The 24,842-nt window shown below is 45.7% G+C and overlaps 1 protein-coding gene across 6 annotated transcripts in view; it reads left to right on the forward strand.

Annotated features, from left to right (window-relative positions):
• Positions 1–24,842, forward strand: part of ACACA (acetyl-CoA carboxylase alpha) — a 193,989-nt gene that overhangs the window by 9,020 nt on the left and 160,127 nt on the right. For 5 of the 6 annotated variants that reach the window (XM_077919430.1, XM_077919432.1, XM_077919431.1 and 2 more), the window contains 10 exons: positions 1,057–1,309; positions 7,638–7,770; positions 8,735–8,873; positions 13,627–13,736; positions 15,049–15,130; positions 15,826–15,924; positions 17,105–17,211; positions 18,812–18,922; positions 19,971–20,180; positions 21,305–21,475. In XM_077919430.1, the coding sequence (XP_077775556.1) occupies positions 1,057–1,309; positions 7,638–7,770; positions 8,735–8,873; positions 13,627–13,736; positions 15,049–15,130; positions 15,826–15,924; positions 17,105–17,211; positions 18,812–18,922; positions 19,971–20,180; positions 21,305–21,475 (1,415 nt within the window). Of the gene's footprint in view, positions 1–1,056; positions 1,310–5,747; positions 5,958–7,637; positions 7,771–8,734; positions 8,874–13,626; positions 13,737–15,048; positions 15,131–15,825; positions 15,925–17,104; positions 17,212–18,811; positions 18,923–19,970; positions 20,181–21,304; positions 21,476–24,842 lie in introns of those variants that run through there. The other variant, XM_077919435.1, reaches the window with a different exon arrangement.

Raw genomic sequence — 24,842 nt, forward strand, 5'->3', positions numbered from 1 at the left:
CTGCTTTAAAATCTCCAATGAAGAAGATTCCATCAGCTCCCAAAAGAGTCCATTCCACTGTCAAAACAACTCTTCCCATCAAAGAGCTCTTCCTGATGTTTAGTCTGAATCGCCTTTCTTTTAACTTGAATCCATTGGTTTGAGTCCTAGCCTCTGGAGCAGGAGAAAGCAACCTTGATCCCTCTTCCATGTATATAAAGAGGACTTCCACAAGTTGTATAGATCAGGCAGGTTTTTTCAATTTTTATTTTGCAGAATCTGTGTAACAGTTAGTCGAATTGTTGTGTAATGTATTCTGGAATGGCGCTTCTGTATTGACTTGGTTTGACTTTATTTAAGTATATAAATGAAGGAGCAGAAACCCTGGACACAACACCAGCAAGATAGGCAAGCTTTGTGGAACTCTTAATATCAAAATGACTGGAAATTTGAGTCCAGTGAGACAGTATCTGTGAAACTCTCTGCTGTGTCAATGGAATGCTCTGAAAAGGAACAGAGCAATTAGACCGGGCAACAATGGTAGTTTTATATTTTATGTCATTAAGATGTTTTTATCGTAACCTTGGAGGCACTGTCCTTAGTTTATGAGTGGTTACCTGTTAAAAGCCCAATAAAATGATAAATCCTGCAAAATGACTGAATACAGTGGTACTTCGGGTTAAGTACTTAATTTGTTCGGGAGTTCCATACTTAACCTGAAACTGTTCTTAACCTGAAGCACCACTTTAGCTAATGGAGCCTCCTGCTGCTGCCGTGCCGCTGGAGCACGATTCCTGTTCTCATCCTGAAGCAAAGTTCTTAACCTGAAGCACTATTTCTGGGTTAGCAGAGTCTGTAACCTGAAGCGTATGTAACCCGAGGTACCACTGTATAATGATTTGTATATATTGCAGAATTCCACTTTTGTAGGGGCAGCTGGGGAATTGGGGGGGGGGGATACAGTTCCAAGTGCTGCTAGAATAGCATAAGTGGCTGATGATTAGCTCCTTTTAAAGGCTCTCCCAGAGCTAAATCTGCAAAAAGCTCAGATTGTTTTTCTTCCCCCTTCACTCCTAGTGGTGCAAACCTACTTTGGAGGCACGATGGGCGATCCCTTGCCGGAGGACAAGCCCCTGGAGCTGAGTGTGCACTCTCGCTTCATCATTGGCTCCGTGTCGGAGGATAACTCTGAGGATGAGACGAGCTCCTTGGTGAAAATCGACTTGTTGGAGGACAAAGAGCAGTCCTTGTCTCCCGTCTCCGTCAGCTCAGACTCCCTTTCTGACCTCGGTCCTTCCAGTGTCCAAGACAGCTTGCCTAATCATATGAGGTACAAAAAGCATTCAAACCTTTCTCTTTTCACGCTCTTCTGAAATTGTTAATCCTTAAAGGAGGGATGGAGAGCTGGTCATCTGCCAGATAATGTACGGTAATAGTTTATATTACAATTTATTGTTCCTAGGTTTACCGTACTTTTCTGTGTATAAGACTAGTTTTTTTTTTACTGTAAAATAATCTTTAAAAACGGGGGGTCAACTTATACACAGGGTCATCTTCCCCCATTTTCATAAATTTGAGTACCCCCCAAATAGGGTTCGTGTTATACACGAAAAAATACGGTACATTGTGAGTTTGGACTTATGGTAATAGACTCTCTTTTTTTTTGGTAGTAAACAACTCGTAAGTCAAATTAATAATTCTTAGAGCCTTCTTTGACTGAGGCCCAGGTGACGACTCCCTCTCTTTTGGCTTATAGGAATATTTGTATTTCACTTGTGGCGTTGCTTTCGATTCCACCCCCCCCCCCAATTGCTGCCATGGATGATTTTATGTGCTGCTCTGGTGTTTAACTCTGTTTCCACCTAAGAACTCAAGAAGAGCCTGGCTGCTTGATCAGGCTAATGGCCCATTTTGCCCATCAACTTTTAGCCAGCTGATGCCCCAGTGGGATTCCCGGAAGCAAGGCCTGATCTTTTGCACGAGCCCATCCACTCTCAGGCTTCTTGCTGTCATCTTTCTGATCTTCTCCAGGTGGAGAGCTGGTTCTGCTGAGTGGCAGAAAGTTATGAGGGGGAGCCAAGAGCTACTTGCAACGCGTGGCTCTGGCATGCCCAAAACCTGGAACGGAAAGCACTTTTTTTGTCCGCAGTCAGGATACAGCCTTGAACACCTCTTTCTCAATTTGTTTGCTTTTGGCTTTTAGTGGTGGCAAAGCCCTCTCCCCTAAGTGCAGTCCGGCTTAGCACGTGCCCTGCCAAGCCAAACACAGCCACCCATCCCGTCCACTGCCAGGCATTTCTCAGCCCTTTAGGTGTTGCAATTTCAGGTAAGCTGGGCAAGGTTTCCCCTTAACCCCCTTCTCGTAATTTTCCATAGCGTTGATAGAGCTTGTCTTTCCCCACTCCCTTTTTTTGACAGTGTTATATCCTCTGTATTGGAGCCCCTAATGTTGCCCTTCAGGCCTCTTTGCCTGGCCCTTGGGATTCTTCACAGCCACACCCTTTACTAGACCTGCTTTGCACACTCTTGAGTGTTTTTGCCTGTCTGGAATGTGTCCTTGGAACTCTTGCATGCCTGGATGGAGGACTGTGAGGGGCGTATGTGTGTGTCAAAAGTGGTCCACAAACTTCACTGACTTTCCCCCCTGGTCCCACCCACCGCTGGCATGTGGCCCTTGGGAAATTTCCCCAAAGGGAATGGGGCCCTTGGGCTGAAAAAAGCTTCACAACTCTGATCTCTGTACAAGGTCAGCTTTCTCTAACCTGGTGCTCTCCAGGTGTTTTGGGACAAGGCAACAGCCCTGGAACATTTGAAAAGTTTCAGTAAGAAGTTATGGGATATGCAGTGATATGTCTGCCGGGAAACCTTTGCAGTTGCAAACAGTATTTAAGGCAAGATCGCATTTAGCCACCCTGATACCATCACGAGCGCAGATCATAATGAATGCGCAACAAAAAGGGTAGTTTGAAGGGTCCCATTGTTTTCCTAAGCACTTCCGTAGGAGAGGGCTGGTATTTCTTAATGTTCTCTTTTTGCTCCAGGGTTGGTATTTTTAAATGTGCAGGTGCTCTTTTGATTTGCAGGATGCTGAAGTTGACATGGCATCCTTTGCTCAGATGGGGAAAATGCAAAACCTGGACTGAAGGGTGGTGGTGTGTTGTTGTTTGAAAACGTCTTCTAGGTGGCAGAATCCTGTTGTTGGTTTCTGTGTGGCGCACCCTGTAGTTGGCATTGCAAATAAGCTCGGCAGTGCACTGCTGAGTTCTATAAAAAATTGCTACATCATTGAGAGCATCCAGCATCATGCCGTCGTGCTGAGATTGACGGGGGCTCCTCTCTGTGATGTGTGTCAGGTATGTCTCTAGAACAGACAGCCTTCCTGTGCCATTTAGAGATCAGAAAGGGATGAGAGGTGCTTACGGCTGACATCTCCTTGTGATCCTTGTGTAGCTGTGTGTTTTGCAGTTTCTGAATCTTGTGTGTGGCACTGAGGCCTTTGGTTTTCTTGCCCAACATTTTCTTCAGCACATGCTCTGGGTATGTTGATGGGGCGTTGTTGTTGTTGTTGTTGTTATTATTATTATTATTATTATTATTATTATTATTATTATTACTATTTAACTGGTGTTTTGCTGTGCTGTTTCCCTAGGAAGGGTGCCAGCAGCTGAATTGCATTTGTCCTTAAGACACCACAACTGATTTAAAATGCATCCACAGAGCGGATGGGAGAGGTTCCGGCATCTTCAGGTGGGGCTGGAAATGTCCCTTGCCTGAAAACTGGAAAGCCGCTGCTTGTCAGTTTAGACCAGGGGTCAGCAAACTTTTTATCAGGAGGCCGGTCCACTGTCCCTCAGACCATGTGGGGGGCCAGACTATATTGGGGGGGGGGGGTGAACGAATTCCTATGCCCCACAAACAACCCAGAGATGTATTTTAAATAAAAGGACCATTATACTCATGTAAAACACGCTGATTCCCAGACCATCCGCGGGCTGGATTTAGAAGGCGATTGGGCCTGATTCGGCCTCCAGGCCTTAGTTTGCCTACCCATGGTTTAGATGATGCTGAGCTAAATGGACTAGTGGGTCTGACTCATTGTATGATAGCTGCTTCTGTGCCTAGTTCTGATCTGGAGAAGGGCATATTGAGGGTGGACTCTGGTCTAGGACCCTGGAGAGTCACTAGCAGTTAGTGTAGTATTGAGCTAGATGAACCATTAGTCTGATTCTGTATCAGGCGGATTGCTGTGTTCCTATGGCCCCTTGTGTCAGGAGAAGGGCCCAGAATTAGTCCTGGATCAGATAGTGGGTGATGGGAGGGAATCCTCTGCTTGAGACCCTGAAGGACTGCTGCCAGCCAGAGTAGGTAGCTTTATAAAGCAGCTTCTTAGGCTCACAGCCAGAAAGGGGAAACAAAATAAAAATCCTCAGAGAGGGAGAGAGGAAGGAATGAACACTAATAATATAAACACAGGCAGAAACCATTTTATGTGGGGGTTTAGTTCCTGGCCCCCGCTAGTGACAGCGGAGTGTGCATAAGCCCACCCGCCCCGCCTTCTTACTCCCCTTCCCTGTTCTGCCTTCTTCTGGGTTCAAAACGGCCCACGCATCAATGACCGCACGTCAGCTGGACATTTGGAAAATGTTTGCGGCCTGTACAAATTCTTCCTAAGATGGCTTGCACAAAGGCCGTAATGCAGTGGCAGAACATCTGCTTTGCAGGCAGAAGACCCTAGATTCAATCCCTAGTATATCTCTACTTAATTGGTGCAGGGTAATCCCAGGCTTGGTGGCGCTGTGGGTTAAACCACAGAGCCTAGGACTTGCCAATCATAACGTTGGCGGTTCGAATCCCCGCAACGGGGTGAGCTCCCATTGCTCGGTCCCTGCTCCTGCCCACCTAGCAGTTTGAAAGCATGTGAAAGTACAAGTAGATAAATAGGTACCGCTCCAGCGGGAAGGTAGACGCCGTTTCCGTGCGCTGCTCTGGTTCCCCAGAAGCGGCTTAGTCATGCTGGCCACATGACCCGGAAGCTGTACGCCGGCTCCCTCGGCCAGTAAAGCGAGATGAGTGCCGCAACCCCAGAGTCGGTCACGACTGGACCTAATGGTCAGGGGTCCCTTTACCTTTACCTTTACCTTTAATCCCAGGCTTTCAGGCAGAGGCCACTTTCAGCCCTACCTGCAGATGCCGGGGATTGACCCTGGCGCCTTCTGCTTTTTATAGCAATGGCATATTACATATTCTTGTTAATATTATTAATTCTTTCAGCACCTTTTGAAGATGCCCAGCTTTATGGTGGCAGGTTTTGTTTTGTTTTGTATGGGCTGCCAGAGCTCAAAGTGGGTCCTTCCAATCCATTAAAGTTTCTGCTGCGATGAATCTTCTTTTGTCTTCCCCGGAGACTCTTTTTGTGTCCGTTACCAAGTTATGAAGGAGGGTTTTGAGGCGCGCTATACAATCCTTTCTCCTGGAGGAGTCTCCAGGTCTTGCCATGGTCACAGGGCTTGCCCAGCCTCTCTGCCCGTCCCTGCATAAGCCCCATTACATAACCTTGATATCTTTTCCCTCTCTCCCCTCCTCCAGTCCCTAATCAGCTGTTTCTCTCTCTCTCTCTTTCCCTGGCAAATCAGTGAATGCTCTCCCCTGTATACACAATGCCCACCGCTGGGAAGGAGCGTGGATGAGCTGTGCATGTAGAGGAAAAAGCAGAAGGACAAAGGTTAAAAATGCGAAGCAGCCAGTAAAATGCAGCTTTGCTCAAATTTTTTTTTTAAAGGAGGGTGATGCAGGGAGGGATCTTTCTGAAAAAGCTGCAGCTTCAGAGGAAGGAGAGTAGCCTTCTCTGTCAGGGTGCCGTCCGGTTCAAGATCTAAACCAGGGAACCCCTTTTGCTTAAAAAATAATAATAATTCCTGAGCCGGCATGGAAGAAGCAGCCGACGACAGTCAGGCAATGAGATATCATATGCTTCAAAGGTGGGTGGTGGAGGGAGGTTGATAATCCTACTTTGAAGGGGTGGGTTTTATTTTTTTAAAAAATTACTCACACTTTGGAGGGGTGTTGTTTATTAACCTTAATTTAGAGAGGTGATTTGTGTGTGGTGGTGGTGGGGGATTAAGGTTCATTTCAGTCAGTTGTGAACTGGTATAAATCAGCTTAATTTTTAATTATAAGGTTTTTCTTTGGGTGAGCGTTGTTGGGTTTTTTGGGGGGGGGGCGGGGAATTGACATCTTTTGCCTGAAGGAAGCTGAGATTTGACACTGCAGGCAGCAAATTGCTCTGAGAAGCTATTTTTTATTTTAAAAAAGGAGGAGACAGGCAGGGTTTAGATTTTTGCAGGACTTTTTGGTTTGGTGTCCAAGAAACCACTTCAGCAGTTTTTTGTTTTGGATTTTTATGCTCTGCAGGGAGATATATCTGCCCACCATGCTTTGAAAGAAAAGGCTGGCTGGCATTCCTGAATGCCTTTTGATTTGACACTGAGCCTGAGACCCTACATGTTCTTACAAATTGGCAGGACTTACTTCTGCGTAAACAGATTCCCAGACTTCCCTAGGAAAAGGGATTGGTTGTTACGCCACTCTGGGAATCGTACCTCCATGAGGGGGATAGAGGTCTCCTAACAGCTCTCAGCACCCTTAACAAACTATAGTTCCCAGGATTCCTTGGGGGAGGCTGTGACTGTTTAAAGTGATATTATCATGCTTTAAATGTATAGCACAGAAAGGGCCTACAACTCCCATCACCCATGATCGCTGGCTAAATTGACTAGGGATGAAGGGAGTTGGTTGGTTGAGACAATATTTCAAGGACCACCAGTCCCCATATGAACCAGCCCTGACCCTGTGATTATCATCTGAGGCCCTTCTTCGTGTGTTTCCTCCACAAGAAGCCCAGAGGGTGGCCTTTTCTGCAGTGGCTCCCCTTATGTGGAATACTCTCGAAAATGTACCTCTATAACCTGATTGAACAATCTATGGCCTTTCAAATGTGGGGTGGGGGTGGGGTTGGCTCTTATTTTGGTTATGTATTTTGTGTTCTCATTTTGTATTTTTATTCTATAAACTGCTCTGTGATCTTCAGACAAATTAAATAAATAAACAAACAAACAAACAAACAAATAAATAAATAAATAAATAGAAGACTGGTGTGGATGGCATTGAACTATATGGACCAATGATCTAACTTGGCTTAAGGTAGGGTTGCCATATTTCAGACAGTGAAAATCTGGACAGAATAATTGTTGGGGGGTTTTTTTGGGGGGGGAGCGAAGTTGTTTTGGGTTAAAATCACAAAAATGCTGTTTTCAAGCTATTTTTATGGGGAAACGGCAAAAACGGCACTGCAGACATCCTTGAAATGTTGAGGACTGCTTGAGGTTTCTGGTTCCTTGTAGAATTGAAGCAAGCAAGCGGTGGTTCCCTTTGGGACTGGTAGGGCGGCAGGCAGGGAGGCCAACAGTAGGTGGAGCCAGAGCCCGTGGCAAGCAGAGTCGCTCCCAGATTGGTTGTATGTTTGAAGGCAGACTGCAGTGTTGGGCCGAAAGCAAACTGGGGGTTAGTGGGGCAGTTCCCCATGTGCGATGCTGGACGAGCCTCCATTGGAAGTTAAGTCTAGCAGCTCTTACACCACTCTCTTCCTTTCTTCCTCTCAGGCCAAGTATGTCTGGTCTCCACCTCATGAAGCAAGGCCGGGATAGAAAGAAGGTGGACGTGCAGAGGGATTTCACCGTTGCGTCACCCGCAGAGTTCGTCACTCGCTTTGGGGGGAACAAAGTCATTGAGAAGGTGAGTTGCAGTTTTCTCTCTCTCTCGAAAAATAAGAAAAGTTTACTTCTCAGAAACTAGGAATTCAGAGGCACGCAACCCAATGTGTTCAGGTGTTTGCTGGAGGTTTAGGCAAGTTCTTGGAGGATAAGGCTTCCAGTGGCTATGCTTTCCTTCCACGGCTGGAGGCAGTGTGGCTCTGAGTACCAGTTCCTGGGAATTGTGGATGGGAAGAGGTGTTGTGGCACTTGGGACCTGCTTCCTGTAGGTGTCTGTCTGGCCACTGTGAGATGCTGGATTTGGTGGGTGTTGGGCCTGATGCAGCAGGGCTCTTCTTATGTTCTTATGCAAGTGCCCAAACCATGTATAAATTTCTCTGGGGCCCTGATAAAGCTGAGTGGGGGCCTGATAAGCTAAGTGGGTGAGACTGTGGAAACTGGAGGGCTCAAATCATGTACAAACAGGGGCACACCACAAGTCCCACATGCAAAATCCTGCCCACTCCTTCCCTGGGTTGAGCAGGGAAAGACTCAAGACCTTGTTTGCCTGTGTTCTCTTGAGGCTGGGCAGTGGACATTGGAAAGCCTCTGTTAGATAGAGCACCCTAGGATTGATGTACCCATTTGGCCAGCCTGTAGTAAGGGAGCTGCCTAGGTTTTGAAGGTCCAGGGCAGGATGGGATATCCCGGCTGCAGAGAGTCAGGGCTATCCGAAATCTGCTGAGCTAACCGGAGAGGCAGGAGGTGTGTGGAAATTTCTGCAGTCACAGACGTTCTTTCCCAGCCTGGTTGGTTTTAGGTGGAAGCCTCAAAATGTCTTCTCTGGCCCACTTCCTCTGAAGAACCTGTTTGGCAGCTGGATGGGGTGGTGATCGGAGGTGAAAAAAGGGGATGTTTTTTGTTTTCTTATTTTTAGGAGGGGGGAGGAGGAGTTCAACAAGTTTAAGAACGACTGTTTTCAAAGGCTTCCATTCTGTTTTGTCTAGGTCCTTATTGCCAACAACGGAATTGCGGCGGTGAAATGTATGCGGTCCATCAGGCGCTGGTCCTACGAGATGTTTCGGAACGAGCGAGCCATCCGGTTTGTTGTCATGGTGACGCCTGAAGACTTGAAAGCCAACGCAGGTGAACCTTGGAAGCCTATTTTCACCCCTCTCCCCACCCTCACCCCCCATTTCCCTCTTACGCTTGTTGCAACTATAGAAAGTTAACCCTAACCCTGTAACAATTTTTAAAGTGCTTTCTGTTGAGTGGTTGCTACCAGGGGAGGCTTTCAACCCTAGGATTGTTTTGCTCCAAAGTGGCACTTTGCTTTTATTGAGAGTGGGTTGTATCCCAAGTCTTGTCCTACTCAGAGTATACCCATTGAAAATACTTACTTGGGTCCATTAATTGCAGTGGATCTGTTCTTGACTAAAACTTAGTTGGATACAATCCTTTGAAGTAGGGTGCTGTTCTTGTATGACATTGTGGGGAGAAGAGAACTGGGCCAGATTTTGGCTGGCCTTGGTTGGTAGCCCAAGTCTATGCTTAACAAAGGCTCTGTCTGTCTTGGGATGGAAGGGGAGGGGATTCTGAGATGCGAAAACCACCTTTGAGGTGTGAAAACCACCTTTGAGCCACCTTTGAGGCTGAGTGTGATTGGGGGGAAAAGAACCACCATGCTCCTCCCAAGCTGGGCATGAGAGCTTCTTCCTTTTTTAAGCTAGCTTCCAGGTGTTCTGGCTTTGTGTGAGATTGGGGAGACCTGCCAACCTCTGGAGGCTGCTGTGGGGTTTCTTGCCAATTTACACGATGTCCAGATTTGGACAACCGAGGAGTCTTGTGGTAATTGCTTTCAAGTTTATGGTGTGGTCTATGAATTATGAAGGATAGTGGTCCTCGGTTGTTGTTGTTTTTTTCCTGAGGAGCCCTGAAATTGTTTGGGATGTCTGCAGACCATCTGAAGGGCATTTTTTGTTCTACAGATCAAAGTGCACACAACACTCACATTGTCTTGTATTTCTAAAATGTGCCTTTTTATGTGAGTGTTTCATATCAGGCATGAGGCTTGTTGACATTAGGTTCAGATCAAGTTAAGCAAAAGTGCCCTGAACAGGTAAATTTTTAAGGAAAAGTTGGCAAAGTGTACCTGTGCTAAGTTACGAAAATTGCGGGACCTAAACCAGAGCCTTGTAAATCTGTTTGATAATCCGGCCGTGGTCAAAAGAGCTTGGATTCCCATTGTTGGGGGAAAGAAAAACTAAGCATGGGGGCAGGTGCAGATATTCCTGACTGTTCTGTAACCTTTCTGTGCATCAGGGACCACTATTAGTGTGCTAGTGGTCCCTGGACCACAGTTTGAGAAACTCAGCCTGTTCCTTCTGTTCATTTCTTAATCTCACTGTTAGTGAAGGTGACAGCAACACTGAATTTGGCTGTCAACTTTCAAATAGTAAATTCCCGCTACCTCACATGGTGGAGGTCAGGAATAGGCACGTGCAGTTATGCTACCCTATGGCTTCTGAATGATTTCTGCAGATATGCTTATTCAGATGCTTGTACTGGAATCAGATTGGAGTATCTTGCATGTCAGTTAGTTTGATATCTTCTCCAGTGATGACGTTTTATACTGAAACCTATGAATTACAAAAGTTTGGGATCAAACCATCTGGCCGATTCATCTAAGGAGCAAGGAGCGCTTGTTTTTAACTGGTGTGTGGGCTTATAAGCTGAATATAGGAGTGCATTTCTATTTTCAGTTGTCTGCTTTTAACATAGAGGAATATTCAGTCTCCCTGCCAGCTGAAATCTAGCACCCCAGGGAGAAAGCTAGGAGAAGTCTCTTGGGCACACAGGTTGCTAGCATGCTAAAGGTGTCTGCTGAAATGCGAGAGGCCTTGTTGGTCTTGGCGCTCTGCTGGCTCTTGAAAACGCACCTGTTTATACAAGCACTTCCTTGAATTTCTTGATCCAATTGTTTTAATGGCTCTGGTGACTTTTGCTGCTCCAAGTTGTGTGTGGCAGAATAATTTTAAGAAAGGCACATCTGACTCACCACTGCAGAGTTGTCCAAGGTTTGGTAAACGAGATCATTTTGACATATGGTGGTTTCCATTTATGACATTTATAACCAACAATAGTGTATTGTACAAACCTCCAATGACTCACGCATCACTATGGAGGGGGCACTTGCTTCCCTATGCCGGATTCTCCTTTTGCCTGCCTTAGACATGTTTCAGACTGTCCCCTTTTCCAACCAATTGAGTCTTTTTCATCACTTTTGATCTGATTTCATTATGATGTAAATTCTGACCTGTCACTCCATATTTATTTATTAATGCTGCTGCTGCTGCTGCTGATTTAAACATCGTCTATACTTCACTCAGTCACGGTTACAGTTGTGGGTTGTTGTCCCTCCCCCCTTTTATTTGTCCAGCCTATTGGCTTTTTACAGCTGTATACTCAAAAATTAGGAGGGACACGGGTGGCGCTGTGGGTTAAACCACAGAGCCTAGGACTAGCCGATCAGAAGGTCGGCGGTTCAAATCCCCGCGATGGGGTGAGCTCCCGTTGCTCGGTCCCTGCTCCTGCCAATCTAGCAGTTCGAAAGCATGTCAAAGTGCAAGTAGATAAATAGGTACCGCTTTGATGGAAAGGTAAACGGCGTTTCCGTGCGCTGTTCTGGTTTGCCAGAAGCGGTTTTGTCATACTGGCCACATGACCCGGAAGCTGTATGTGGACAAACGCCAGCTCCCTTGGCCTATAGAGTGAGATGAGCGCACAACCCCAGAGTCGGTCACGACTGGACCTAATGGTCAGGGGTACCTTTACCTTTACTCAAAAAATTAAAAAGCATATATATTTTTAAGAAGAAAGGAATGCACACTTTTATGTCTTTGAAGACAAACCCATTTTTCAGGCCATGTCTTGGCCTGGCTGTTTCTCTTGGCATGTGAAAAAGTCATTTCAGCTCTTCGGGAAGCTCAGCTTTCCCACTACAAGCCTTGATTTCTGTTTGCATTTCCATCTTCAGTCTGAATTCTGTGCACTTGGAAGTTTTTAGGCCTTTCCGTATGCTTTGGGGAAGTGCTTGAGCTCTTGAGAGGAGCTTGACTTTAGTGCCAAGTGGAATGGCGACAGCAGAGTTTAGAATAGAGAAAAAAGGTCAATCCCATATTATTGGCAGTGGGGATGGGCAGTTGTGGGGATCAGCCTCCCTTCTCAAATCCAACCGGCAGTAAATAATTAACAACAATGAATTAAGCAATGTATTAATTATTATATGTATCAGTCACTTCTTTCCAAAATGGTGAACTCTGCCCAACTTAAAAGAAAAACAAACATGAGGAAGTTTAAAAATAAACAGTGAAAACAGATCCAGCTCAAGCCCACCTCACTGAAAGATAGGCCTATATGAATAAAACTGTTTTTTCCTGGGCCCTTGAAACAGACAGTGATGGAGGCTGGAGTGCCTCCCTGGGGAGTGCGTTCTACAAATCAGAATCCACCGCTGAGAAGGCCTATCACCACCCTCTCCATCCTCCTAGTGGGGGCACATAGAGAAAGGTCTCAGATGGTGACTGCAGGGTACAGGTTGGTTCATGGGGCAAGAGGCAGTGCTTGAAGTATTGGGGCTCTGAGCCGCACAAGGCTTTATAGTGATAAACCAGCGCTTTGAATTGTGCCTGGAAACTAATTGGGAGCTAATTCACTTGTAATTATCCACAGGAGTAATGAACAAAATGATTAACCACTTGCCACCCTTTTATGCCACCCAGAATCTGCTGCCTGAGGTGGCCACCTTATTCAGTCTAATGATAGGGCAGGTGTCAGGAGCAGGCCAGCAATTACTCACAAGGTGCCCGTGAAGTTAATGCTTTATTCAAAGACACGAAACAGCTCGGGCCTAGTGAGCACAACAACTCTTCCTGGTAGCTCTTTCCCCAATGAGTCAGTTGTGAGGACTGAAGGGCCTTCCTACAGTTCTCTAAGTCTCCTTCCTTCCCAAGCAATCTAGGGCTCCTTCATCTTGCTTATCTTCATATCTCTTTGGGTTCCGGGAGACCAAAGAGGAGGGGAACTGGTCACAACAGGAGGGGGAGACCCCCCTGGCTTCTTCAGCAGTCTGCCTCTTGGCTCTCCTCCTCTCCAGCCTCCGCTTCTGCCTCTGATTCTGGACTGCACTCTGCCACTGCCTCTTTTTGCTCAGTAAACCCTGTTACCTCCTCAGCTTCCAACACCTCCTCCTCCCAGTCTACTCCCTCTTCTCCTTTGACCACTCATCCCCGTCCCACCACCAATCCCCTGGCTCTGTGCCTTCTTCCCTTGGGGGTTCCCCAGCTGATGTCTCCCACCATTCCTCTGCATCCAGCCAGTCCATGACCACAGGACCTGGAGATAACGTAGTATCTACGGCTACCTGACAAATGTAGATAGGAGCTAGGAATCATGACTCATGTGCTGAGTGTTGAGTGTTTCTGTGTCTGAGGGAATAAAATTTTGGACCTGCCTACTGAGTAAACCAGAGGTAGGGAAGTGAATATCTCCAGAGGACCAGATCATTGTAGACCAGATTTGATAGTTGGGTGTGGTCGCCCCCCTGACAATCACCTGACATCCCAATGTTGAGTAAACTTCCTTTGCCTGCACAGGTCTTTCAGTAATGAAAGGGTTCCAGTTTTTACAAGAGTCACCTAAAACATAGATGTTTCCCTTTCTGATACATCATGGTTGTGCCCCAAATTTTCTGGAGCAGTTCTCGATCTGTTCTGAAACCTAAGGATTTTATGCTATTAAGTCTTGTTTGCTGAGGGTTTTTTTAGAAGCTGTGTTTGAATATGTTAACACTTGGTAGTTGGACATGCAAATTAAATCTTTTGTCCCTTTATGTTTGCAGAGTACATTAAGATGGCTGATCACTATGTCCCAGTGCCGGGAGGCCCAAACAACAACAACTATGCAAATGTGGAACTGATTTTGGATATTGCAAAGCGGATTCCTGTGCAGGTGAGAGAGATGGAAACTGGGAATTTAGAAAAAAAAGGATACCGGGGACAGCCAAGGTAGTGTCTTCCAGAAATTGCTGGGTACAGCTCTGATCACCCTTGACCATGCTGCCTAGGGGATGATGGGCGTTGGAGTCCAACAACAAATCAAGGGCACCATGTTGGCTACTCCTGATCTATATGATGATGTGCTATGAGAGATGTGTCTGTGTGAAGTCTGTGGCAGTGATTAGCTTGGTTTCCCTGATCTCACAGAGAAGTTTGGGAGGCCCTGGGTCTTAGGCTGCCATTGGCTGAGCTGCTCAGGTCCTAAAGTCTGGCAGGGCCGGGAGAAACACTTAGGGGCAGGATTGGGGGTCGCAGCAGCAGAAGGAAGAATATCCCTGTGTGGCCCAGTGAGAACGGAGCATGCTCAGTGGTTGTGGAATATTGACTCACCACTGGAGGGGTGGAAATACAACCTGGGGTGGTGGTCGACTAGAAGGGGGCATGGTTGTCTGTCTGGTTGGTTTGGGCCCTAAGCAGAAGTTTTCCACACCTGCAGCATCTTGTTGCAGGTCCTACTTGTTGCACTTTAATACATGCATGCACAGTGGGTTACATGTACATTTGTACCCATTTGTGCATGGGCTCCTCTTGCACGTGCGCTAGACAGGTGCATGTCCCCCAGGAATCCCCTTGGTGTGTACGTGGAGTGGAAAATATGTGTTTGTCACCATGCAATGTGCAAAACTGCCATGTCTTTAGCCAGTGTGGTGTAGTGGTTAAGAGCAGTGGACTCGTAAACTGGTGAACCGGGTTCGATTCCCTGCTCCTCCACATGCAGCTGCTGGGTGACCTTGGGCTAGTCACACTTCTCTGCAGTCTCTCAGCCCCACTCACCTCACAGAGTGTTTCTTGTGGGGGAGGAAGGGAAAGGAGAATATTAGCCGCTTTGAGACTCCTTCAGGTAGTGATAAAGCGGGATATCAAATCCAAACTTCTTCTTCTTCTTTTAAAATTTATTTCTGCCATGATTCTGTGATGCGCAAAGGATTTTCGACCCCAAAATCCTTTCCAAAAATTGTTCTTCTTTTTTAAAAAAAAGTGAATTTAATAATGAATTATTTTTCTAAAAGGTTGGAAATACCGTAGAAGACCTGATTGGAAAACTGCAGTTCTCCTCATAGGCCTTATTTAAATATGGATTGCACTTCATTTTGACATGTGGCCCCCAAAATATTGATTGTGGCTCCATGTGGCCCTCTGCTCCAAAAGAGGTTAGCTACCCTGATGTGAACAAACCTTAACCTGTTTTTTTATTTCCAATGTAGGCAGTCTGGGCTGGTTGGGGCCATGCATCAGAGAACCCCAAACTACCAGAGCTTCTCCACAAAAATGGAATTGCCTTCATGGGTAAGAGAGCCTTACAGTGTTGAGGGGCAGGGGAGTCAAAGCCTCTACAGGAGTTACATGTCTATACTGGGCCTCCAGCACCATTAGTCAGTGGTGGTTTTTTAAGTTTAATATTTTTTACTTTCAATTAGCAGAGAAGCACAGTAAAAAAACAAACCCAGAACAAAAACATACATCTCCCACAGTCCCGTGCTACCACCATGATCCTAAAATCCCCCGTAAGCTCTAAAATGTCATAACATGAGAAATATGTTGCTTATTGTATGATGCTAAATTCCACATTTGTTGCTCCTCCTGCTTTTGCCTCTGGCCCCACTCACCAGTGCCATGTGGCCCCCAGAAGGTTGTCAGGTTGGGAATTTGGCCCTCGGGCTGACAATAGGTTCCCTGGCAGTGCACAGCATCAGGAGAAACAGGGGAACCAATCCAGGAACCGCCATGCTCGTGCTAAGCAATGGTTTGGTTTAGCATGATGTGCAAACCAACTGCCCATAGTTACATTGCTGGTTGCTCTTACATACGTGCTCCTGTCTGGTGAAATCTGGCTGCTGCCAAGGTTAAAGGAGGCTTTCTTTTTTTGATGGCAGAAAGTCAGCTTTCAACGTTTTGCCGTTTTCTTGCTGAATCTCTTTCACTTGGTTTTGATTTGATCTTCCTTGTGGACTCTCCCTTCCCCCCCAATATTTCTTTTGCAGGGCCCCCAAGCCAAGCTATGTGGGCACTAGGAGATAAAATCGCCTCCTCGATAGTGGCTCAGACTGCTGGCATCCCTACCCTTCCTTGGAGCGGCTGCGGTAAGAAGTGTGTGAGGCCCCTTGTTTGCAGCTGTCTATAAGTTGAAACGGGACGTGGGTGGCGCTGTGGGCTAGAAGGTCGGCGGTTCAAATCCCCGCAATGGGGTGAGCTCCCGTTGCTCAGTCCCTGCTCCTGCCAACCTAGCAGTTCAAAAGCATGAAGTGCAAGCAGATAAATAAGTACCGCTCCGGCGGGAAGGTAAACAGCATTTCCATGTGCTACTCTGGTTCGCCAGAAGCGGCTTAGTCATGCTAGCTACATGACCCGGAAGCTGTATGCTGGCTCCCTCGGCCAATAAAGCAAGATGAGCGCCACAACCCCAGAGTCGTCCGCAACTGGACCTAATGGTCAGGGGTCCCTTTACCTTTATAAGTTGAAACAACAACAACAATCCTGAGAGATAGTGTGAAACAATAGATATGAGAAAGAGCTGTGAATTGAATAGTGACCAGTTCAAATCTAGCTTTAGTCATAAATTCACAATGTAGCTATAGGTGAGCTACCATCTCTTTGGCTCAGCAATCCTGTCTACAGTATGGGTTTAATAATACCGTTCTATCTTACAGGGTTATTAGGAAGCATTATTGTGATATAATATTCCAGGGGTTGCCAACGATGTGCTCATGGGAGCAGTGGCATGCTTGAGGTCTTCCCCAGGTGCTCATGAAGCCTCTGAGCCCCTCCCCCCCCTTATCCATGTGGGGAGTAAGAGTGGTTAACTTTCCCTCCATTGAAAAGTACATAGATCCGAAAGAGGAAATTGGAAGAATGACACACTTTCCCGCTTCCTCATTTAGCTCTATCTGCTTTTCAGGGCTCTGCTGGGTGTGACTCCTAACCAGATTTCATTGGAAAAGCGAATATAATGGTTTGGTGACCCCCAAATGGGCATTTTATGCAGAGGAAAGAACCATCACCCTCACTCTGGTTTGGCTTGGTCGTGTCATCACATAGCCAGATCTGATTGGCTGTGTGCTGATGTGACATCGCCATGCCACCTAAATGAACTTGGATTGGCTGGAATAGCCTGAGGCAGGAGCGTCCCACTTCTAAATTTTAATTCCTCTAATGTTCTTTTGTTAAATAAAGCTCAGCTGGAGTGTAGGAAGCTGTTTGGGAAGGAAGCTTTCTAGATGGGCCTGAATTTCTTTTGAGGCCAAACGTTGCTTTGCCTTTCAGGCCTCAAGGTGGACTGGCAAGAGTCGGACTCTCAGAAGCGCATCTTGAATGTTCCCCAGGAGCTGTATGAAAAGGGCTGCGTGACAGATGTGGATGATGGGCTGCGGGTAGGTTGGGATGACCTTGAGCCAGTGGCTCTATAGCCTGTTGATTTTTATGCATATGCCTGGAGGGGAACCTCAGACCCAAGGGCCGAATGTGGCCCTCCAAGCCTTGCTATCTGGCTCTCAGAACCCTCACCGTCCCTGCTTCAGGCCACGAGTGCTTTTGCTCGGCCGGAATGTGTCCTTGAAATCTGATGACGTCTCCCATTTGCCTGGATGGAGTATAGAGAAGGGTGTGTGAGTGTAGAAACTAGCCTACTGTACAAAGGTAAATAATTTACCTTCATTCCTCTGCCCACTTTTGCCTCTAATTTAGCAGGGCTCTTACGTTCTAAGAGAGGTTTTCTAAAAATGTTTCAACAACACTGATCTGAAAGAAGGCGGGGGTGATGAACTCTCCTTAAAAAATGGTTAGTGTGCAATCTCGTACACAGATGTCGAGTTTTTTCTGTGCAGATGGAAAGCTGATAAGATGGCTTAGGTCCAAGCTATCTGAAAGACTGTATTCCTTTGAATAAACCTGCCTGGGTTTTGAGATGGGGCAAGGGGCACGGTGGGGTCATGTGAGAGTCCCTTTTTGGTGGCTGCTCCCAGACTTTGGAACTCCCTCCCTGGAGAAAGCTAGGTTTGCTCCCTCCTTGTCCTTCCTCTGGCAGTTGGGCACCTCCTTGTTTGAACAGGCTTTTGAGAACCGACTGCTTTTAAAGAAAGGTCTGGTGCTGTGCTGTTTTCATTGTAATTATCTGTTTTAAACAGATTTTATATACAGTACAGATAGAGTTTTTATTCTGTCAATGCTTAGTTGTTTTGTTTTTCAGTGATTTTTTCTCTCTAGGCTTTCACGCATCTTGTTTTTGTCTGTAAGCTGCCTTGATTCCTCTTAGGATAAAAGGCGGAGATAAATAAAGAAATGATAAATAAAATAAAAAAATCCAGTTTTGAAAAATGGGGGACAATTAGGCACTTTAGGCATATATCACTTAAATGACAGGCAGTGTCAGCAAAAGCATACACACAAATTATATAAGGATAGAATACACTCAATATCCATACTTAAAATAAACTGCCTCACCCTATTAAAGACCTTTGGGCAGTAATGCTTCATCACAGCCTTGTATATACCCTTAAAGCACTCTTTTTAAAAAGGCATGTTCATAAATTCATTGTTGTTACTGGCTCTTGGGGTGAAACCACGACTGAGACAAGGAGCAAAGCACACTTTGTATTCATTCAGCTTCATTTCTTAAAAATTAGTGTGGGATGTCTGAAGGGGAATATTTGCTGTTGGAAAATCTGCTTTTCAAAAAAGGCTTGCTCCTTATGCCTGCCTTCTAAAGCAGGAATAGTCATTGTGGTGCCCTCCAGAAGTTCCTGGACTGCAACCCCCATCGTCCTTGACCACTGGCCATGCTGGCTGGGGCTGATGGGAGTTGGAGTCCAACACCTTTTAGAGCTCACTGTATTGCCGACACCTGGTTTAAAGGATGAAGCTTTTGACGCCTGGAGGTCACCTGCCAAGTTTGCTCAGGTCTCTGAATTCTCTCTCTCTCTCTCTCTCTCTCTCTCTCTCTCTCTCTCTCCCTCTCTCTTTCCTTGTGCTCAGGCAGCGGAAGAAGTTGGCTATCCTGTCATGATCAAAGCTTCCGAAGGAGGGGGAGGAAAAGGAATCCGGAAAGTGAACAATGCAGACGACTTTCCCAATCTCTTCAGACAGGTACAGCTCTGTTTGCCGCTTCTGTCTCTGTGCCCTGGTGATGTGGTTGCTGATTTCTTCCACGGAGGAAACATCTGGGTGCTCTTCCCTTGCGCAAATACTTTGCCTGTTTTAGTTGATGTTTTCGTTCCACTATTGCAGTTTTCCCATTGTTTTTGCACAATTTCCTTCTGTTCGGTGTGAATCGTGGGCAGGTCTGGGAGAGCTGCACGTGGTGCTGAAGGCCCTGTTTTCTTCCTCTATACTGGGTTTTAAGATTTTATTTGGGGAAGGGGTACAAGCCCAGTGGGTAGAGCATCTCCTTTGCTTGCCTAAGGCGCCAGGTTCAATCCCTGGTGTTCTTAGATGGGCCTGGGAGAACCTCTTGGGCCTCCTGGGTGTTGTATTCCAAAACATTGGGAGTGTACCAGGTTGGTAAAACTGCTTAAAGATGCACATTTGAGTTCCAAATGCTGATGCCTTATTTGTTTATATTATTTTAGTAAGTTTATATCTTTCCCTTCCTCCCCAAAGAGCCCAGGGCACAGCAGGCAGCTGCATATGTTAAAAACAAAAAAGAAGCAAAAGCATTCCAAAATGGATCAAAACCTTAAAAAAAAAAATTACTATTAAAAACCCCCCAAAAAGCAATTACCATAAAAACAATGCTTCCATCCAGTGATCTTGAAGTTGCCAGGAACAGTATTCTCAAGCCACCAAATGCACCTGGGTGAGGAAGAATGTTTCTAAATTCCTCCTGAAAGTAAAAAATGATGGAGCCATGTGCGCCAGGGAGGGCATTTGCCAAGTGCAGAACCACATCTGGAAAGACCTTGCCATGGCTTAGTAACAACTGGGCAGCCATCAGTGGAAGCACCACCAACGAGGCCTCACCTGCTGGTTGTAGGGACCAAGATGATTGGTTTATGGTTAATACTAATAATATGCTTTCAAAAAATAAATAAATCCAAATTTCAGTTGCCCTTGCAGTACTGAGAATAAACATGACCGCCCATCCTAAGAGAGATGTGTTTTGATTTCCACCTGGTGCTGTGCTTTTTATTGTCAGGTACAAGCTGAGGTGCCGGGATCCCCCATCTTTGTCATGCGCCTTGCCAAACAGTCCCGCCACCTGGAAGTCCAGATCCTTGCAGACCAGTATGGCAATGCCATCTCCCTTTTCGGCCGCGACTGTTCAGTCCAGCGTCGACACCAGAAAATCATTGAGGAGGCTCCCGCGTCGATTGCCACGTTGGCTGTCTTTGAACACATGGAACAGGTGAGTGCGCTTCAGACGCGCCTGGCTTTTTCTGGCGAGAGAGCTATTTGTCCCATGGCAAAGCAGCTGTCATAAAAGCAGAAGGGCATTTTAGGAGAGCCTTGCTGGGTCAGACCAAAAAAACCCTTCCTAGTCCAGCATCCTGCTTCTGACATTGGGCTTCTGAGAAGCCTGCAAACAGGACAGGGGTGCAACAGCACTCTCCCTACTCCTGTTCCCCAACATCGAGTACTTTGAGGTAGACTGCCTCTGGCTCTGGAGGTGGCATCATAACTTGTAACTGCTGCCTTATCCTTCACGGATTTGTCGAATCCCCCTTGAAAGCAGTTCGAATTTGTGGCCACCGCCATGTGTTGTGGGAGCAAATTGCAGAGTTTAACAATGCAACGTGTAACAAAGTCTTTCCATTTCTCTGTTTTGAATCTTCCAACATCCAGCTTCATTAGTTGCCCCTGAGTTCTAGTATTATGAGGTCAGGAAAGGCCATTTTCTCCAACCATGCATAATTCTGCACACCTCTTTCGCATCCCCTATGGCTTGTCCTAGGGCCAGCTGGTTATTTTTATGACTGGATAAGCCACACGAAGATAGGAAGAGAGCCCACGGCTTTGCATGCAGAAGGTCCCAGGTTCAATCCCAGGATCTCCAAATAGGGACGGGGAAGTTTCCCTGTCTGAAACCCTGGACAGACACTGCCAGTCAGTGCTGACAGTACTGAGCTAGATAAACTAAAGGTCTGACTCCATAGAAGGCAGTTTCCTATGTTCTACATTATCTTGACTCGTGATCAAATTGGCAGTGGCTGTTGCGGCTGAGCAGTTAGGGAACTGCTCTCTGGAGCTTTCCGTGTGGGTTCAAGTCCAGGGAGTGTTTCCTCCAAGGTCTCTTGCAACTCTACAGTTTCATAATTCATAAAGGCCAATGTCCCTTGTAGGTAAACAAATCTCCTCTCTGGTTCTCAAATTGTGCAAATCATTTTTTTAAATGGTTTGCACGGATGAACAGGACTTGTGCATGTGATCTTGATAGCCGAGCAGGTTCGTATTGGCCTACTCCCACAAACAGATGCAGAGATTTGGCATTTCGATTTGATCCTTTTCCTTTCTCTCTCTCCCTTTTTAAAGTGTGCGGTGAAACTTGCCAAGATGGTGGGTTATGTGAGTGCTGGCACCGTGGAATACCTTTACAGCCAGGACGGCAGCTTCTACTTCTTGGAGCTGAACCCCCGGCTCCAGGTGGAACATCCCTGCACAGAGATGGTGGCCGATGTCAACCTGCCTTCAGCTCAGCTACAGGTGAGTCAGGAGCTCTTGCCACAGGCCGCATCGATTCATTTGTATGCTGCGTTTCCCACAAACAGAGCAATGCTCAAAGCAGTCTGCGTGGAAAAACGAGCCGTCCAAATGCAATAATGATATACAGTGGTGCCCCGCAAGATGAATGCCTCGCAAGACGAAAAACCCGCTAGACGAAAGGGTTTTCCGTTTTTGAGTTGCTTCACAAGACGAATTTGCCTGTGGGCTTGCTTCGTAAGACGAAAACGTTTTGCAAGTCTTGCGATTTTTTTCACTCCCCCCCCTTTTTTCTAAGCCGCTAATAGCCTTTTAGCCGCTAAGCTGCTAAGCCTTTAATAGCCGCTAAGCCGCTAATAGCGCTAAGCCACTAATAGGGTTGCTTCGCAAGACGAAAAAAACGCTAGACGAAGAGACTCGCGCAACGGATTATTTTCGTCTTGCGAGGCACCACTGTAGAATACAAAAGCATAATGACATGACAACATAACACTAAGGGCAATGGGGACGACGACGACATAGTGCTATGTATTGCAACATTGACCAGGATGTAGATGCAAAGTCATGGAAAAATAACCAGAAACCCTGCAAATGGATACCGTATTTTTCGCTCTATAACACGCACCAGACCATAACACGCACATAGTTTTTAGAGGAGGAAAACAAGAAAAAAAATATTCTAAATGAAACAGTGGATGTATGATTTTTGTGGTTCATGCTGTGGCCACAGACATGTGATCTGACAGTGAGTTTGGAGTAGCCCAATGCAAAAATCCTGAGGATCCATGTGGATCCATGCTTTGTAACCACGTTTTTGCACCACTGCGACCCTAGGCAACAGTGGGTGCGTGATTTTTTTGGTGCAGGCTGTAGCCATGGACATGCTATGTTATCTGATGGTGAATTTGGGGTGACCCAATGCAAAGATCCTGTGGATCCATGCTTATAAAAGTCCCTATTAAGGATAAAACAGACAGGATATACGAAGTATGATTTCTTTTTTATTTACGGTATTTCTTTTTCGGCCACCTCTGTCACTGCAACCTTTGCTCTGTGCTTGCACACTTTTGGGCAATAGGGCATGTAACACACTTTTTTTCATCTGCCAAGATGTAGAAAATCAATTTTAATGTCCCTATATAAAATGCCTAGTGAAGCAGAAGGGTATTACATCAGCCACTGTATTAAGGCTAAACGTTTGAAGAACAGCTCTCTATGGGAGGGGGGGACTAAATTCCATTTTCAATCAATTGTTATTGTGGCAGCAATTATCAGTGTATAGCGCACAATGAGGAAATGAACTTTAAAAAATATATATAAAAAACATTCTCACGTTATACTTCTTCAAAGAAGAGTATTAGGCTTTTAATGAAGGGGAGAGGAGAGATGCTGTAATCCTCCTGGCTCAGGAGATTCTGATTTACCTGCCGCGTTAGAAAGTATAGATTAAGATATTTGATATACAGCATATAAATCCAGAGATTTCCATGTCTCACTTGCAATCCAGCCTGCTGTTACTTACCAGCAGGGAAGCAGGGTTTCTCTTCCAAACAAGCATACTGTCTCCCTCCAGCAGTACATTGCTTGGAGAAGCTGTAATTTGGAGGGGGCCTGGGGGCAGGGCTCTCTGCTTTTGGAAAAGAAATGAGAAACCTACCATTGTAAAGCAAAAGTCCCCTCCACCCCACCCAAGCCAGCCCCCCCCCCCCCTCTCTCTCTCTCTCTCTCCCACTTGCGTGTTTTTCGGCTGCCTGCGAGTCCCTAGAGCACGGAGAGGAGGTGGTGGTGGGCTGGAGCCTGCACGCAGTGTGACTAGGAAAGAATTAGAAGGACTCGATCATTTCCTTAACCCTCTGCATGCCAGGAGGGCAGGGGATTCCCTGCTCTTTGTTGAGTTTGAGCAAACGCAGCAACAGAAGCGGGTGGGCAGTAAGACCCTGAGGCAGAATGCAGGAAAGCAACAGCTTCCGCCTTCCCTCCGCCCGCCCGCCGCCCGATCTTATTTTTGCCTGATTTTTGCCTATTTTGCCCCTTAGCTCCGGAGAGTCAGCTCCAGGGACCACACATTCGCTCAATAACACGCACAGACATTTCACCTTACTTTTTAGGAGAAAAAATCTGCGTGTTATAGAGCGAAATTTACGGTATGTTTTAAGAAGATATAGGAGCAATTAAGTGTTAACAGCCATGTATAAAGGAGAGAGAGATTCTGAGAAGTCATCAGAATATTTTGTAAAAGCGAGAATTGGGAATTTCATGGCACATGTATTTATGATATTTCCCATCTTGGGGAGAGCAAATTTTAATGAAGAATAATAATGAGCCAGACGCCATTCGCATTATCCACTCTTTATTACTAGGCATTCAGGCTACATAAATTTATATGCTTTTTTTCTAAAAGCAAATTCTATTGTAAATTTTAAGGCATGTTTTTCAGATGTAATGTTTTGATACTCGTACACTATATTAATTAAATAGAATAAATTATTTTTAAAAGCACACTAAAAACCAACAATTAACAGTTCATTTAATGCACATCAAAAATGAAATGAGCATAAAGCTCACTGATATGTCAGGAAAAATATTATTATTATTATTGATTATTATAATAAAAGATGCTTATCCACCCTTCTTCACAAGGCCCAAGGGTGGCTTACAGTGTAAAAATACAGTATTAATTACAGTTAAATCTGTTTACAGTCAGAAGAACAGGGTGGGTCCTAAAACAACTTTAGAACTAAAAGTACCCCCAGAGCTGATGACATTAGTACCTAGCAACCTCCCCTGCAATTTCTTTTAAAAAATTTATTAGTAAACCAAATATGAGTAGCTTAAAGAAACACTCTTATAGCAAGTTAAAGGCAGCACAAGGTTGGACATTATCACTGAACTTGTTACTCCAAAAAATTACCAAAAAAATACCTATTTTTCCATACCCTCTGGCATTTTTTAATTCATCAACCCAAGAGTTCACCAATGGGTCGTAAAAATATCCAGTAATTTCATGTCCAAAAGCAGCCCCAAAGCTGATGACACTGGTGATAAAATACAGTGGAACCTCAGTTTTTGAGTGTCTTGGAAGCCAAACGTTTCAGTTTTTGAACGCTAAAAACCCGGAAGTAATAGCTTCCGTTTTCGAACGTGCCTTGGAAGTCAAATTTCTTCCGAGGCGTGATTCTCCATTTTCTCTCTCTTTTTTTTTTTTATAAAATTTTTATTGGTTTTTTACACATACAAAAGACAAAACAAAACAAACCACATACATCAAAAACAAACCACAAAAAATTGACTTCCCCATACCTTCCTTTCACCACATCCTTATTTTAGCATTTTTTAAAGCAACCCTTCGGTCAATTCTTAATCAAGTCTC

The sequence above is a fragment of the Podarcis muralis genome, chromosome 15 (genome assembly GCF_964188315.1).
Source record: "Podarcis muralis chromosome 15, rPodMur119.hap1.1, whole genome shotgun sequence".
Taxonomy (NCBI): domain Eukaryota; kingdom Metazoa; phylum Chordata; class Lepidosauria; order Squamata; family Lacertidae; genus Podarcis; species Podarcis muralis.